This window comes from Hydra vulgaris, chromosome 10 (genome assembly GCF_038396675.1).
Source record: "Hydra vulgaris chromosome 10, alternate assembly HydraT2T_AEP".
Lineage (NCBI taxonomy): Eukaryota > Metazoa > Cnidaria > Hydrozoa > Anthoathecata > Hydridae > Hydra > Hydra vulgaris.
In genome coordinates, this window is record NC_088929.1 from 16,023,802 (window position 1) to 16,040,793 (window position 16,992).

At 29.9% G+C, this 16,992-nt stretch overlaps 1 protein-coding gene across 1 annotated transcript in view; it reads left to right on the forward strand.

The window, feature by feature from the left end:
- LOC100198211 (protein strawberry notch homolog 1) overlaps positions 1–1,836 on the forward strand; it is a 42,915-nt gene extending 41,079 nt beyond the window's left edge. Inside the window, exons 29-30 of the mRNA XM_065807359.1 lie at positions 866–1,059; positions 1,539–1,836. Of these exons, the coding sequence (XP_065663431.1) occupies positions 866–1,059; positions 1,539–1,627 (283 nt within the window). The 3' untranslated portion in view covers positions 1,628–1,836. The remainder of the gene's footprint in view (positions 1–865; positions 1,060–1,538) is intronic.
- The last annotated feature ends 15,156 nt before the right edge of the window (positions 1,837–16,992 follow it).

A 16,992-nucleotide genomic window follows, 5' to 3' on the forward strand; every position in this document is an offset into this window, starting at 1 on the left:
CCATTCTGTTGAAAATTTTTTATCCCGACATCAAATAATTTTGATCATTATATTTTTTATTTATATAATCATAAAATTTCTTTGAAATAAATATTTAATTTTGATTTTGCGTTTAATATTTTTTACATGTATAACTAAGAAATGGAAGTATATTTAAAATGATTGATTTGTAAGTAAATTAATTAAATTAAGTATTTTTAGCTTTAAAGTCAGCGAAAACTTGTTAAAAAAAAATTTAGTCAAGTAGCAAAGAAAATGGTCAATTAATATCAAATCTTTCAACCATAACACTTGATAACATTTTTTCACATCCATGAATTGTAAGACTTGCTGTTAACATGTGATAAAAGTTATCATATGTTGTTAATAACATTAAAATAAAAACAATAAAAAGTTATCACATGTTATTAATATTATGTGATAACTAAAAGTTTAATTATAATAGTACAAACTTTAGATCTAAAAGTATTAAGTGGTGCACGAGAAAAACTGCAAATTGAAAACCTATAATTTGATGTACACAATGAGATATACACAAGAGTCTCGATGAACACATTCAGAGTCTTGGTTCAAGAGAGAACGTGTATATCGACTAGCTGCCGCAATATTTACAATTGCGGAAACCGTCCGCCGTCATGGAATAAAAAATATAATTTTATTATATAGACTCTTAATGCTATAATAATTTAATAAAATAATTATTCCGTTTAAAAAGTACGACTTTTAATTTTTTCAGGTTTTTAGCCATCACATGTTACTCTAAGAGAATCATTATTTTATTTTTTTTAACACGTGCAGTTTTTATTACTTTATGCATAGTAAAGTTATGTTTATTTACAGTAAAAATAACCTTTTTTTTTTAAAGACGTGGATACTGCAAACGAAAAATAGTCGGGCTTCCTTGTGAGGTTGGCACGCGAAAACGTACCTGTTATATTTTATGTGGTTCTGTATTGAGCGTATGGTCTAAAGTTGAAACTTTGTTATCGTGTCAGCCTGGATCTGCCTCAAAAATGCAAATAATCAGGCTAAAACTTGATAATGGTGTCAAACTCGTTGGTATGTTTTATATGTATAAACAAATAAAAAAATTACTAATGATATAATTTTTTTTTTTTAATAATTTTTGTCATATTTCTATGGAGAGTTTTATTACCAAACAATAAAGATCCTATGAGTTCAATAGAATTTGGAACCAAGAAAGTGATAGATTTTCACCCATTAAATTGATAGAAAAAAGTCAAATACAAAATTTTAGTTCAGTTTTTAAATTAAAAAAAATCGGTTTTCGTTTACTTTTTTTTTTCCAAAAAATCCATTAGGTTTTTTGACAGGGTGAAACTGTCTCTAATTCAAGAAATATAACAAATATTAGATAAATACTTTAAATGGATGTTCCTCTTTAAAACTTTATAGTTATTTTATTGATGGTAAGTTTACATTATGTATTTACTGTTACCTAAATACTTTTGTTACTGAATGTTTATAGTAACTTAAATAATTGTTTTGGGATCATTGTCGTTGTCATTTTTTTATAGGCATGTCTATTCCCAGCAATTGTGTCGAACCACTTATTCGTGTTTTGTCTTCCGATCTTCGAGTTGAACGAAAAAGACCTGATTATTAGTCACCTTTTACCCGCGTTTTTTTCTTTGATCGTTTAAAAAAAAGAAAATGTTCAAGGGTGGTTTTAATGATTTTATTTTCATATTTTTTATAAAATTACTCCCATTTAAAAATGGTTATGTTTATTTTTTAACGACAAAATATACATTTTAGTGTAAAGATATTGTGAATTTTTCTTATAAAATTTATATAAATTTTTGTTTGCTTTTAGTTTTTATGTTTGTTTTTTTAATATTAGAATTTTAGAAATCATTAGATAAATTTTTATTATACGCATATAATTAGATTAATCTTTAACATTATCTCTAATTATGATGATAAAAATGAATTGTACCAGACCAACAACAACAAGCATAAGGTTCTACTCCTTTATTGAACGTACCAATCACAGTTAATAAGGTTTAAGAGAAGAATTCACCCTTATGACACTTTTTCACAACTTATGACACCTTGTCATGCAGCGATTATCTTTTTCCGGATATATCCGGAATTTCGGATGTTTCCTTCAACTTTTAATGTAAAGGCTCGAAATTGAAAGAAAACATTAGAATATTCTCAGAAAATGTTTTGTAAAAATATAATCATGTTAAAATACAAGATAACATAATAGTAAATAATCTCATGTTATTTTATCACACACATGATAAAAAATAAATTGAAAATCGAACAGCAAGAAAACTATATTGCTAATTAAATGAATACATAAATGAAAAATAAGTTGTTCTTTTATAAATATACATGTTTAGACGCATCAAGTTTTCTACCACATCACACATACTCTACTCTGCTGCAATAAGTTTCTTTAATAATAGTAATATGAATGTATAGTATAGTGCATAGTATTTATGTATTGCTATCTTCAGATAATGAAGCAATGATTAGAAAAAGAGCATCTACTAGACATAATGTTTTCAGTTAGGTAGTTAATGTCCTCTGAAGAAACTGGCGAGCGAAAGTATTTTTCTCTTACCCGTTATTCAAACAGTTAATTCTGATCCCAGATTATAAATACTCAAAAGTTATTATTATTTTATTAAACACCCTTTTTAAATGTGTTTACAAGGTAAAAATACATAAAAATAGTTTAAGATATATACAGAGAGAAGTATTAGCAAGACTTACGATTTGTTTAATTTTATTTACATCCTCAGTAAATATATATTTATTTCTATCAACTTTCACAAAAAATACTAAAATTGCGACCAAGAAAAAGCTTGTAATTATGAAAAATTGCCAATAAACGATCAGAACAGATCATATTGTTAAACTCTAATTTTCATTTCCCTTAAAAAACGTATTTATTATAAACCTTATTAAAATTTGGACAAGCGATTCTGATTTTAAGATTTTTTTTTAAAAAAAGGGAGTTTTCGGTCTGGGTTTTTTCGCTATAAACATTTATATTTTATGATACCGCAAAGTTTATCATTTTTTTTGTCTTTTCATAATTCACAGACCTGCTCTTTTAACGGAAATATATCGTAGTCAACAAAATATACAGACGCTGTAATATTTTAAAATTGCCTTAACTACACCGAGCAGTTGCAAATGTTTACATTTTTGCCGTAAACTAACGCATGCGCAGTAGTTAGTAGGCAAAAATAAATAAGCAAAACTTTGAAACATACTGCCTGTATCCTGTTTTGCTTTTGGTTGCTTAGTTAGGAAAAAAAGGATATTGATTAAGGTTTTACGAATTCCATTTGTAACAACATTTTTTGGTTCAGAACAATAAAACAAGATAAATACACTGAAACACAAGTAGATAATGCTTGTCGGCTTATTGAATGATATTATAATATCAATTTGGGCAATAGTTAATTCATACAAAAGTGTTTTTTCTGAGCAAATATCAAACATTTCTGAACAGTTTTCTATTTAAAATATAAAATTAGTATTTGAATACTTCTTTCTTAACAAAATTATATAAATACATATTTTATGTGGGGAAAATATATATTGACACATACTATCATATACAATCTAAAAATAAATCTTAAACTTACATTGTCTTTTCTGTAGTTTTCAAAACGGTTCATTCTGTAACAAGCAGTGGTAGTCAAGTTCATTAGGGGACCATATAAATAAATCACAATAAGGTAAACCACATATTAATATTTGACCTTGTATTGTATATGGTAGGAGTAAGGGTGTTTTATTTTGATTACATGATTAGAATCCAATGGAATTTTTTTATCTTTCTTTAAATATATACAACCATTTACATATTTGTAGGGCATTTAATTTCCACAAGGCGTTTCCAATAACAATAGCATTCTACAAACGCACCAGAACTTGCATCAATCTCAGAAAATTTTTCATTAACATGCAATCCTGTCAAAGTTATTTTAAAATGTTTATTTTGTTCTGACATAATTTGAAAAAATATTTACTATCTTTACCTTCATTTTCAGTTTTATACATTGCAGCTATTGTTCCATTAAAAGATTTAACTGCAGGATTTTGTTAATAAAACTTTTATCATTTTTTTAACAAGTGACGTGCTTCATAAAAGTGGGAGGCAGTAATCCTACCACAAATATACTCTTTCAAACACTGCGAAAAACGTTGCGCACAAGTTATTTCTGATAATCTGTTAAAAGATTTTTGGGTACATTTTTCGGTAACATATTTTGTAAAGTTTAAATTATTGTTTATCTTTGTTTATTAAAATTCTTAGATTTAAGCGGTTTCTTTTGTTGTATCAGTTTCACTTGAAAATAAAAAATCTGTTTCATCAATTACTTAAAGCAGCTCTATAAATTCCTTGCATAAGGTTCTTTTAGTTCGTTACATTTGGACTTTGAAATACCAACGTATTGCATATATACGAATAAAAATTTTCATCAAAATTCTTGTATAGTTGATTATGAATGATCAAATTTTTTTTTTTAGGACAACCAAAAATTTAAGTTTGTAAACTTAGAGATTTTATCTCGATGAAAATACTCATCTTGGGCAGATGTTAAATGCATCCGGCTACTGTCTTGTAGAAGGCCTCCTAAGCAAAGACTTAAGGGATAGACAGATTCTATCTGTTGACCAGCCTTGGACCCCTTCTTCATCTACTTAGCTGGCGCAGATGTATTTTTAATGCATTTTTTCCAGTTAAGGATGTTGAATGCTGGACCTTCTTGACTCAATGCATTGGTTTTGCTTGTGTCTCTATTTTTATGACTAGGCAACTCATTCTATTATCTCCTAATGAGGGTACAGCTCTAAAACTCAGTTTTATAGTTCTGAGGCCAGCTGGTAGTCAGGTTTCCTAAACTCTGTGGTAGCTCTCAGAGAGGCTGATTCCATCAACAGCTGAAAAATATCTAAGTATTATTAGTGCCATGTTGCGCATAGATGGTGTCCCTGTTCTTACTTTTAGTGTGCATTGTCAAGGCCACATTTGGAGCTTTTTGTTACGGCTTAGGGTTTATTAATAGCAATGAGATAATTGCTTGGGCTAATAAACAGTGTACTGAGTACTGTCTATGCTTTGAGCCAAGTTCTTTAACAAATTTAAAAATGAATAAAGGACCAAAAACTATAAAACCCAAAAAACCATCGTCATCAACAAGTTCTCTAAACCTATCATTCAGTTTCACCAGACCTAACTGCTTTTTGTGAGACTAATTTGAGTTCAGCTGTCTCATCTTGCGATCTTATTGTTGATGGTTATCTTCCTTTAATTCGTAAAAACTCCAATAGTCACATGCTTGGCCTGGGCATTTACATTTGTAAGAATTCACCAATTTGTCGGGAAACTAGGTTTGAATCCACAGACTATTCTTTTATGTGCTTTTGATTAGCTCCACTTCACTCTATCGTCTTTCTCTTTGTTCTATATTGCTCTCTTTCATCTCACGACTGCACTCTTTTTGATGTTATTTCTGATCACATTGACCAAGCCCTCTGTCTTTATCTATCAACTAATATTGTTGTTGTCGGTGACTTTAATGCTCATCACACTGAAGGGCTTGGCTCTAGTGTCAGCGACTCTGCAGGCGTTAAAGCCCATAACTTTTGCCTTTCTCAATCCCTAACTCAAACAGTCAACTTTCCAAAGACGGTTTCCAGAAAACCCGAATCATTTACCTTCTCTACTCGACTTATGTCTTGTTTCTGATCCCAGTTAGTGCTCTGATCTTTCTAAAACTATTATCTCATTCTTCTTCATCATCTGAATCCCCCTATCATTGTACCTATTACTACCTTAAAGTTGACTGGGACTCTTTTCGTGATTTCTTTCATGATGGCCCTTGGTTAGAAATTTTTCGTCTTCCTGCTGACAAATGTACTTCTTACATAACTTTCTGAATTCAGGCTGGCATGGAATCTTTTATTCCATCTCGATGATTCCAGGGAAAATTTGCTATTCCACCTCTCTTGTATGGTTCAGACTTTGTCATCTCACCTAGAGGCAAAGCTGGATTATTTGCTAAGAACTTTTCTTCAATATCTCTTGATTCTATTAGTTGCTTGTGGCTCGGACAACATACCTGTTATAGTCTTCCAAAAGTGTTCTCCGGAGCTGTCGTTTATATTTTCAAAACTATTCAACAAGTATTTTCAAATATTCTGGAGAGCGATCTGATTCGAGATTTAGATGTGAGAATATCTGAGCGATCAGATATTCTCACATCTAAAGTGGCATTGTTCGCTGATGATAAGAAGCCAACACTCTCTAACTGTTTGGAGGGGGCATTTGAGCTTGAAAAAGATGTCACTTTTGCTACAGTATGGGGCTTATAAACTTCATATGATGATGATGAGTCATCTACCCTTTATCTTCTAGGGTTAACTCTTACTTCCGATCTTTCTTCGAAACCATATATGAAATCCATTGCAAAATTAGCATCTGCTAAGGTTGCATCTCTTTATCGAGCTCGACTCTTTTTTACTCCAGAGTCTTTTCTTTATCTCAATAAATCTCAAATCCGACCTTGTATGGAATACTGTTGTCATATCTGGGGCGGATCTTCTAGTTATGCCCTTTCTCTTTTAGACAAAGTGTGAAAACGCATTGTATACATAGTTGAACCTGCTCTTGCAGCCAACTTACAACTATTATCATATTGTCCTAATGTTGCTTCTTTTTCTCATTTCTACAAATACTATAATGGGCACTGCTCTAAAGAGCTAGCGTTTCTTGTGCCATCTACTGAAATTCATTCTCTTGTTACTCGTCATTCAATTAAGTCTCATCCTTTTTCTGCGACTGTTCCTAAGTGCTCCAAAAACTCTTATTTGTCTAGTTTTTTTCCTCGAACATCAGTTTTTTGGAATTCGCTTCCATCATCTTACTTTCCTGATTCATATAACTTGCGATCTTTTAAGTTGTCTGTCAATAGTTATTTTGCTCTACAATTTTCATCTTTTCTCTTTCAATAACTTCTAACTATAATTAGTGGTTGCTTGTAGCCTTGTTGGAAGCAATGATGTTGAAAAAAAAAACGAACTTGTACAAGAAGTTTTATTGACTTTAAGTCTTATGCTAGCCTCAACTTTAAAAAGTAAAGCTGTGATATGATAGCAAGCTGATCAAAATCTAAGACATTAGTAATTAAACACTTAAATTTTAATTATATTAATAATTACTTATTAATAATTTTAATTTAATTAATAATTAACTATTAATATAATTAAAATTTAAGTTTTTAATTAATTATGTCATAGATTTGGAACAGCTTGCAGTCATATCGCAGCTCTACTTTTTAAAGTTGAAGCCTGCAAAAGACTTCAACTTCAAAAAAGTTGAAGTCAAAGTCAATAAAATTTCTTGTACAATTTTTTTTATTTTTTTAACATCATCGCTTCCAACAAGGCTGCAAGCAACCACTAATTAGAGTTAGAAGTTATTGAAAGAGAAATGATGAAGATTGTTTCTTTCATTACAAATTATCCTAACTAATATAATTCTAATATAATATAATCTTAATATAATCCTAAATAATCATAATATAATTTTATGCTTTTAAAAAAAAAAAAATTGCTCAAGTAAATATACCCATTTTATGTTACTAAAAAAATTTAAACAATTGCTTAAGTAAATATACCCAACAACACAACTGCAGTTTCCATTTAAAATATATTTTTATATATATAACTGACTTCAGGAAACAAACTAGCATTATTTCTTCAAAATTTCTGCTCGATACCATAAGAATTGGGAAACAAAACTTTATTTTCCAATATCAACTTCTAAAATAAAATTCTTCGTCAGGGCTAGCAAGAGAATTAAAGTCAGAAGACATGGGTTAGATGAACTTTAATTAAGTTGTTCAAAATAGAGTTCTTGTTTATTTTATATTTTTGCCTATCAACTACTGCGCATGCGCTTAAATTGTAAACATTTGCAACCCGTCTATTAAAATAAATTCACCGCACCCTAAGATATAGGTTAGCAACTTTCTCAACAACTCTCTCTCTCTTTTCATACTTTGCATACACGAGCAAGCGCTGTCAAATTGAAAAGAGAACTCTGGGGTTTATTTATTGCAGCTAGTCAAACAAACGAGACAATTCTACGCGAACAGCATAAACATGCAAGCAAAGCAGTAAAAAAGCAGTTAAATCAGCAGTTCTTGCTTACAAAGAGGAACTGGTCAGCTATAGCAGAGACAACCCAAAAATCATCAACTAATATCATATTCACATGCTTTGCAAAAGCTTTCCACAAAGTTCCACACCGAAGTCAATCGACAACTTGCAAAAATGGATCAAAAGCTGGCTAACCAACTGTCTACAACGTGTAACGATTGGTAACAATAAATCCGATTGGAAAACAACCTCTAGCGGTGTGCCACAAGGATCGGTTCTTGGACCTTTCCTTTTCCTTATTAACATTAACTTCCAGACAAAAATACAACACCACTTTCGAATGCATGTGACTGTCAATTATTCAGAGTTATCAAATCAAACTATGACATCTCCAAGCCGACAAAGCAGTGAAGTGGTCGCACTCATGTCTCATACTTTTAATGTCGATAAGTGCAAAGTTATGCACACTGGGTGCAGTAACACCAAAAAAGTTGACTTCAATTTACATTATGAATAACTTGGCACGTCAACTGCATCAGCTGGTATGTAAAAAATTTAGACGAGACCTAGGCGTTGTTATGATTAACGATCTGAAGGGTAAAAAACAAGTTTTCACGGTTATATCAGCTGGCAACCAAATGCTTGGCAGACTCAAGTAAGTTTTTCAAGGTCGAAATACAGTATTATAGCGCACCTTGTATATATTTTATATGTTCGCCCACATCTAGAATCAAAGTACAAGCCTGGCCACCTTTTTAAGCCCAAGACATAGCCAGACTCGAGCATGTTCTACACTGAGCCCCAAAATATATTGCCAACTTAAAACACTTGCCCTATATTCAGAGACTATCAAGACTTAACTTGACAAGGTAATCAAATCACAAGAAAGAGGAGACTTTATTGAGCAATATAAAATCAGAAAAGTTAACTTCTCAATCCCTAAGTTTTAACCAAACACCGAGACTTTAAAATACAGTTTTCGAGCGCGTGGTAACACAAAACAACTGAAAGCACAACTTGTACGAAACTGCGCAAAAAAAAAATAACTTCCTCAGGTGTTGTCAAACCATGGAATGCTTTAACCTAAAATGCGGTGGACTCAAAAAACCTGAACAATTTCAAATACGAAATTTCTTTGCTCTGGCGTCTTAACTTGAGCTGAAATCTAAAAGCTTTATTTTTATCACAGAGTAGCCTGGTACCGCTCTTTGTCAGTAACTTATAAACTTTGTTGACCATGAATAAATAAAACTAAAATTAAAAAAACTAAACATCGTTTAACATTGTCTAAACATTGTTTAACATTGTCTAAACATTGTTTAACATTGTCTAAACATTGTTTAACATTGTCTAAACATTGTTTCAGGTGAAAGATTTCCTTAATTGCAGCCGAAATTATCTTAGTTTGTGACTGATTGATTTTTAATTGGTCTAAAACTGCAGTGGCTATTGAAACAACATCATTTTTAATCTATATGTTATTGGATTTGCATTAAGTGCTTCGATTACACTCTCGTTGCTTCTAAGAGTTTAAAATCTCTTTTGAAACATTAATTTCATCGGGGTTCAAATTCTTTCTCAAGAGTAGCAGGTATCGCATATATTTATTTGCGTTGTGTTTGTGTTGTAGTACCTAGATTGTTGCTTTCATCGAATTTAAATAGAGCATTTTCTTGTTATAAATGAGTTAAACGCAGCACTTCACTTACTGAGAATATTTCATTGTATCGCTTTAAGATTGATAAGACAACATATTTTAGTGATACCTTTAAAGTGGAAGATTTTTTTCCTTTTTATTTAGGTGATGAGGATAAAAGCATCTTTTTTATGGAGGGCTCCATAAACACAAAAGGTGAAAAGAACATATTTATTCAGTCATTTCAACACTTCTTGTAAGCTTATTTGATAAAAGTCCATTGTATTTCAAACATTATTCTTGTTAGATCGCATTACCTAAAAACAATTTTAAACAATTATTTTAATAGTGTTTAAAAAAATTATGTTTAGGTAATACTTTAAACAACACACTTAAAAATGTGTTATTTAAAGCTTTGTTTATAATATCTATATTGCTATTCACAAAAAATGTTCACAAGTTTGAAATATATTGTTGTTAGTATTAATATATATTACTGCATAAGTAGAATTAATTCAGTAATTATTTTGCTCAAAGAGATTTGCCTTTAAATGTTAAAGCATACAAGTTATAAAGTATGTAATCATAAAAGCTATTTTAAAGCCGCGTACATTTAAAAAAAGTAATTACCCTATAGATGAAGAGGTTTTGTTTTGACATCAACGTCTCCTAAGCTGATAAGTGTAGAGCATATTGTTTATAACTTTACGTTTTTTGAACGTAAAGTTATAAACAATAATTTTGATCCACAATTTCTTTCGGAAAACTAACAGTTTTCATATTTAACTTAAAAAACAAGTTCTATTTATGCAGATCCTATTTATCCAGATCTCACTACATAAAATAAAATACTTGCTCTATTTATGCAAATGTTAAATATCCTTAAATAAAAATAAGAAAATTTGATTGTAAAAGAAATTGTTTCAAGACAATTGAACACGAACTGGTTTTTACGTAATCCTGACATCGGAGATTCTTCATTACGCCACCAGTTATATGCAAATGACGTAAGTTCAACTTATTCTCTTCTGGTAGTATACTATATTTTATTATTTATATATACTATATTTCATTATTATTTTAATTAAAATGATTTCTATATCATAGTCAGAAACGTTTAAATTTTTTCCTGAAATTATATGCAATGTTTTCTGCTATACTAAATTCAGAAGATTCGAAATTTTATCGCTAAATTTTTAGCGGAAACCAATCCGAATCCTTTATCTGTGTGTCCCAGAAAATATCTCTTCATAAAAAATATGTACTTTAAATGAAAATTAGTTTAAAAAAACCATTCACTTTTTATAACAAAAAATTTTCTTTAAAGCATTCTACGTTATTTGAGAATAAATTTTATAATCATTTTTCATAAAATTTGAACATTTTTTACCTTTAATTGTAACTTAACACTTATAGATCACATGAGTTTTTTTTTTAAATTATGTTAGGACCATCTTGCATTGACATTTTAATATGATTATATATTTATAAAACTCAGCGCCTTTCCCGTAATGTGTCATTTTGTAAATTATTACGTTTTTTTTTACAATTTTAACAGAACAGTATTATTTGATTATGAATGAGCATTCACTATATAAAAAATTCTAAGAAGCCTTTTATTTTGTTATCGATGAAAACTAAGCAATTCGAATTTTAGCATGCACTACGGTAAAATGTTAAACTGTTACTACAACGAAAATGAAAAACAACCAAATAAACGAGTTAAAACACCATGGCTTCACGTCAAATTTTGATGGAAAAACGTGGACAATGTTGTGGAACTGGACAAAAGAGCGCGCAGTTAATGAAACTATACGTAAATGCGAATATGCGCTATGCGAATATACGAATATGCGCTAAGAGCACTAATTACTGGGAAGAAAATAACAGATGGATTAACTCTGACATTATTAAACCACGACCCGACCGCGACCCGACCACGAAACGACACGACCATTAAAAGTATCGACTCCACTCATGTGCGTTGTGCAAAAATAAAAAAAAGCAAAAAGATACGTCTAGTGGGAGACTTCCGACCTTTTAATGAATTTGTGAATTGAAAAATTGAAAATGCAAAAATTCTGATACATTAATGATGCACAACAAGTTAATATAAGTGATAAGTGAATGGGATTAAAAACTTCTCTCAAAGTTTTGAATTCCATTTACTCGAACATTGCAACTTTATTTGCAAAATAACCAGAAAATTTTGCGAAGGTTTGAGCATCAATAAAGAATGGTAAATTGTGCAACTCCATTAATCCGTATTCCGTAAAATGGAAACACATAAAATTAAGTGTTAAACAGAATTAGAATTGGGTTGCTCTTGACGTAACGCATGTCGACCCAGAATTTTTTAAACTTATTTTACATTTATTGTTTATCTTCATATATTATATAAAAAAGAAAAAAAATACAAATGAGTATATCAATAAAAATAAAAAACAAAGAATACAGAAACTCAAAGAATTGTCGCAGAGAACCGCTAAGATTTGAAACTAAACTTTTTTTAATAATAAGCCTAATTTGGGTGGTAATGGTGTTTGGTGTTTGGGGTGCTTGTAATAATCTTATCATTGAGTTTTTCTTAGTAAGTTATAAGAAGTTGATTCCAGTGAATATATGTAAATGTCCATATACTTTAATTATAAATTTAACTGTTAATGTCCATAGTTTTTAAGTAAATATATGTTTTTTTTTCATGTTTTACTTTTTGATTAATAGAGATATGCAATCTTTGTCAGATTTTTATACTTTTTGGATATAAATTCCATCGTTTTTTACAGTTAATGCACTCTTCAATACAATACAATTTTCAAGTTTTATTTTCATTTTGTATATTCAACATTTTAGAATTCAGTAGTTCTACTTTGAGGTTAAACATTTTTAATATTATATTCTTGTGTAAATAAATAGACTCTTAGAATAGCGTTATTGTAATTTATGCAATTTTTAATTTTCTTTTTTTCCGGTTCTTTAAAAGTCTTTCTCAAAACTGAATTAAACGTTCAGTTCAAAGTCTACGCAATATTTCAGCCATTTTCAATTCATTGTTGTTATTATCATTTTAATTCATCATTTTATAAATACTTCTTCGTGTATCATAAAAGTTCTTGTTGTGTTTCTTCGTTTTACGACTTTGTAAAATTTACAATACGTACAAATCCGTACGTACTAATGATTGACTGGTACCAAAACGGTAACTAAAGTTATCAAAAAGAACAGTGAAATTTTTGTTTTAAATGGATCACCAGTATGTCTTCTAATGAATAACATGTTTCGATCTAGCATGTTTACAAGATTCTCTAAATAATGGCAGTCCTGCTACACGATGAGTCGTACTCTGAACCGTCAGAACTCAAATGAACATTTTAGAAATATGCTTTATAAACCAATAGAGGAAATCAAAAGTGTCGATGGTGGGGACAATAAATGTGTTGTTTAATTTCTGAATGGTTCTCACAAAAGTGGTGGTCAGCGAGTAACGCAATCAAATAGTAAAATGAAAATTTCTGGAAAGATTATGACGGTATTTTTACCCAATTATAATGTAACCAATAAACAAAAAACCTTATAATAATATAATTTCACTTTTATCAAAAACTACAAAATATTTGATTGCAGTTTTGAAATAAACGTCTAAAGTTGTATCCAGGCAACCCAAAGTTATCAAAGTTATCAAGATTGGAATTGCGAGTAATCTTCACATTTATTTTGTGTATTGAGTATTGTAAATAGCAAGAACTAATATGAGAATTAAATTTTTGTACATATATATGATTTTGTAAGATAGAAGAATCTCGAAACTCAAACAAAAGTTTTAAATTAAAAAAATGCAATAATGCTAAAATTTCTATGTCCTATCTATGATATCTGAGAGCAAGTATCCACAGAATTTTTTTTTTGAGAAACTGCTAAATAAACTTTTTATCAATGATAATTTTGGGTTGCCTGGATACAATTTTTGACGCAGATTTCAAAACTGCAATCGAATTTTTTGTATCATGTATAGTTTTTAGTAAAAGTGAAATTGTATTATTATACGGCTTTTTGTTTAAATACCGTCATAATCTTTCCAGTCTTTGTACCAGTTTAAATGGTTTAACTTTATGCGAAGTTTTATACTAATATAATTTAAGTAAAATAATCTAAAACACACATCTCATTATTGTCTTAAAATAATAATTGAAGTATCATTTACAGTTTTTATGATAAAAGCATAAATGTAAACACACAGATTTACTATTATTATACGGCAAAGTACTACTTTTTTTAACATATTTTTGGATTTGTTTTATATATTTCGTAGATTAACTGCTCATTTTTTAATTTCAAGCAATTATCGCACGTCTAGCAACACATATATTTGCTACCTGAAACCTCTGAGAATAGCTTACTTCATTCTGTCAGTGGCTAGTGTTGTGTGAAGTGTAATGCTGTTGTTACTTTGTTTCAAACCTATTGTTTGAATCAATCAGCATAACTCGAGAATGTAAGAATTCCCCTTACAAACTTTGTTATGTATGTGGCAGTTTCACAACTAGACTACAACGACAAACTTTTACACCTAGAAACTTTTACACCCATCAAGAAAATGTACAATCTTTGCTTTAATTGCCAATTAAGTGACCAAAATAAACCATGGGCGCCACATCAAATCTGCTATGCTTGTTCATACGGATTACTTGATTGGATGAACAAAAAGAAATCTTCAATGCTGTTAGCCATACCAATGATATGGAGGGAGCCGAGAGATCATCATGCAGATTCTTTCTTTTGTAGTGTCAACATGACATGGTTTTCTTCCAAAAACAAACACAATATTGCATATCCAAAAAATGGATTCCGCACGTAGGCCAGTGTTGCATTGTGAAGAATTGCCCATTTCAATTTCTCCTGATGATGGCATCGATTCTATCAAAGATGAAGTGGATAGTGATTTAAGATCTGATTTTAAATTGTAAAGAAATTTTGAGCCAAAGCTGTTAACCCAAAGAAGCTGTTAACACAAATTGATCTGTTAGAGACCTATCACTGTCTAAAGAGAAAGCAGAGCTTCTTGCTTTGAGACTAAAGGAGAATAACTTGCTTGAAAAAATTGTTCATATTGGTTTTTACCGAAAGCGGAATATTAACTTAGCAACACACTTTGCAGTAGATGATCCTCTCTGTTTTTGCCATGATACACATGGACTATTCGCATAATAGCTTAATATTACTTTAAATTTTATATCGCTTATTTTTAAACTAATATATAAGTAAACAAACACAATAATATTGTCCCTGAATTATTAGTACCTTTCGTATGAAAGTAGGCAATACACATAAAATCAAAACAAAATTTTTATATAAATTTTATTTATAAGGAGATTATAATCTCCTTATTATTATTATTATTATTATTATTATTATTTAGATGGATCAAAAAAAATGTATTGTTTTTCAATTTTAACAAGGTCACTTTCTTTTCTGCTCATTATCTACTAAAGTAGTTTCCAAAACTTTGTACCGTTTTCGATTGTACGCCTCGTATTTTTCTTCATATTTGTATCAAACGTATCAAAGATTTATAATACTAAATGCTCCGCTTTTGGACTTATTGAAAAACACTTCCTGCTTTTTGGACGTGTATTAACTTTTAAAATCAATCCTACAAGTAGGGAGGTATAAAATTAATTTTTTTTAGATTTTTTGTAGTTTAACCACTTTTTCTTAATTTTTTATGCTGATTTCGAATTTCACAATGCATTTACTTCATTATTAATATTTAGCCTTCTAATTCATTTTGATAAAAGTGATTATTTTGACAAAACAATTTACTGTTAAATTAAATGAAATCATTATTATCTTCATATATAAGCGATGTAAAACCCATGGTAAATTTTTTTTTCATTTTATTAATAAAACATTTAATCATTATGCTTAGTTATAAATAACACAAAAAATTACACATTGCACATCATCAAGATTTCTAATATTAATAATAATTTGTTTTGACCTCTATTGAAAGTGCGAAATAACTTTGTGGAAGTCATCGTAGGTGATTGTGGATTGCTGTGATAACTTTCCAAGTAGAAACTTCAAATTAGTAGCATATTCTTCTATAGACATAAAACGGCGCTTTTTTGTATTTTTTATCAAAAATCGTGATTTTAAATAGAGTTGATTTCCGCGGCAATGACCTACTTGTATCTCTAAAATAAATTACTTCATTCTTCAATCGTTTTTAGCATTTTATCAGATCTTGCTCTTTTTCAAATATTCACTGACATCTGATACACTAGTAAATGGGCCGCCTTGTAGTTTTAAACAAGTTAAATTAGAATTTCTCCTGGACGCCTGATGTAAAGTTTGTTGTTCTTCTTTAGTTAAGCCACTTTGTCTTAGTTGAATCTGTCGCTGATTTTAACTGTATTCTATACTTTCAATTTTTCTAACAATAGGACCCATTTTCCGAAAGAGTTCTAAATTATTTGAATCTTCATTTCTTAAATGGTTTGAATATTTAAGAACATTTCCACGAGAAACTGTTGAAAGCAACGGTTTTTTTCGAAGTCGATTGCTATGAGTTCCACACTGACGCTCAAGTTCAATATTATTAGTAAACGTTTTATCGACTCCAACAACTTGATTAAAAAGTAATACTTATCAGGTAATCGATCATTGTTTCTTTCTCCAAACCCATAATGCTTTCCTCTTTGGTGTTGAAGGACTATAGCTAAACTTTGCCGAACTATATTTGCAAGAATAATGCAATCATTAAAGTTCTTTGATGCGTATTTTCGAACTACATCAACAACTTCTAAGCCATAATCTTCTTTAATGAGGTTTTCAAAAAGTCTCATTGATACTCTTTGAAAACATGGCTCTTTAAATTCAAAGAATTGTTCATTTATGACATCATTAGATTAACTTGCATACATCTTGCTAAAGAATATTTGCAATTTAGAATGCGTGGCTTTACCTTTAGTTTTACAGAAAAATGGTGAATTGAATTGCATTCCAAAAGCTGCTACTACGACTAAAGTAACTATAATGTAATCAAAATTCATAGAATCTCGGACTAAACAAGCAAGTTTATTTGTGATATACTCATGTTGGTCTAAAGGTTAAGGATAACGTTTCCGTACTTTTGTTAATAGATATCTCTAACAGAAAGCCTTTGAAAAGGTTATCCATATTCATTTCATTATCAATTT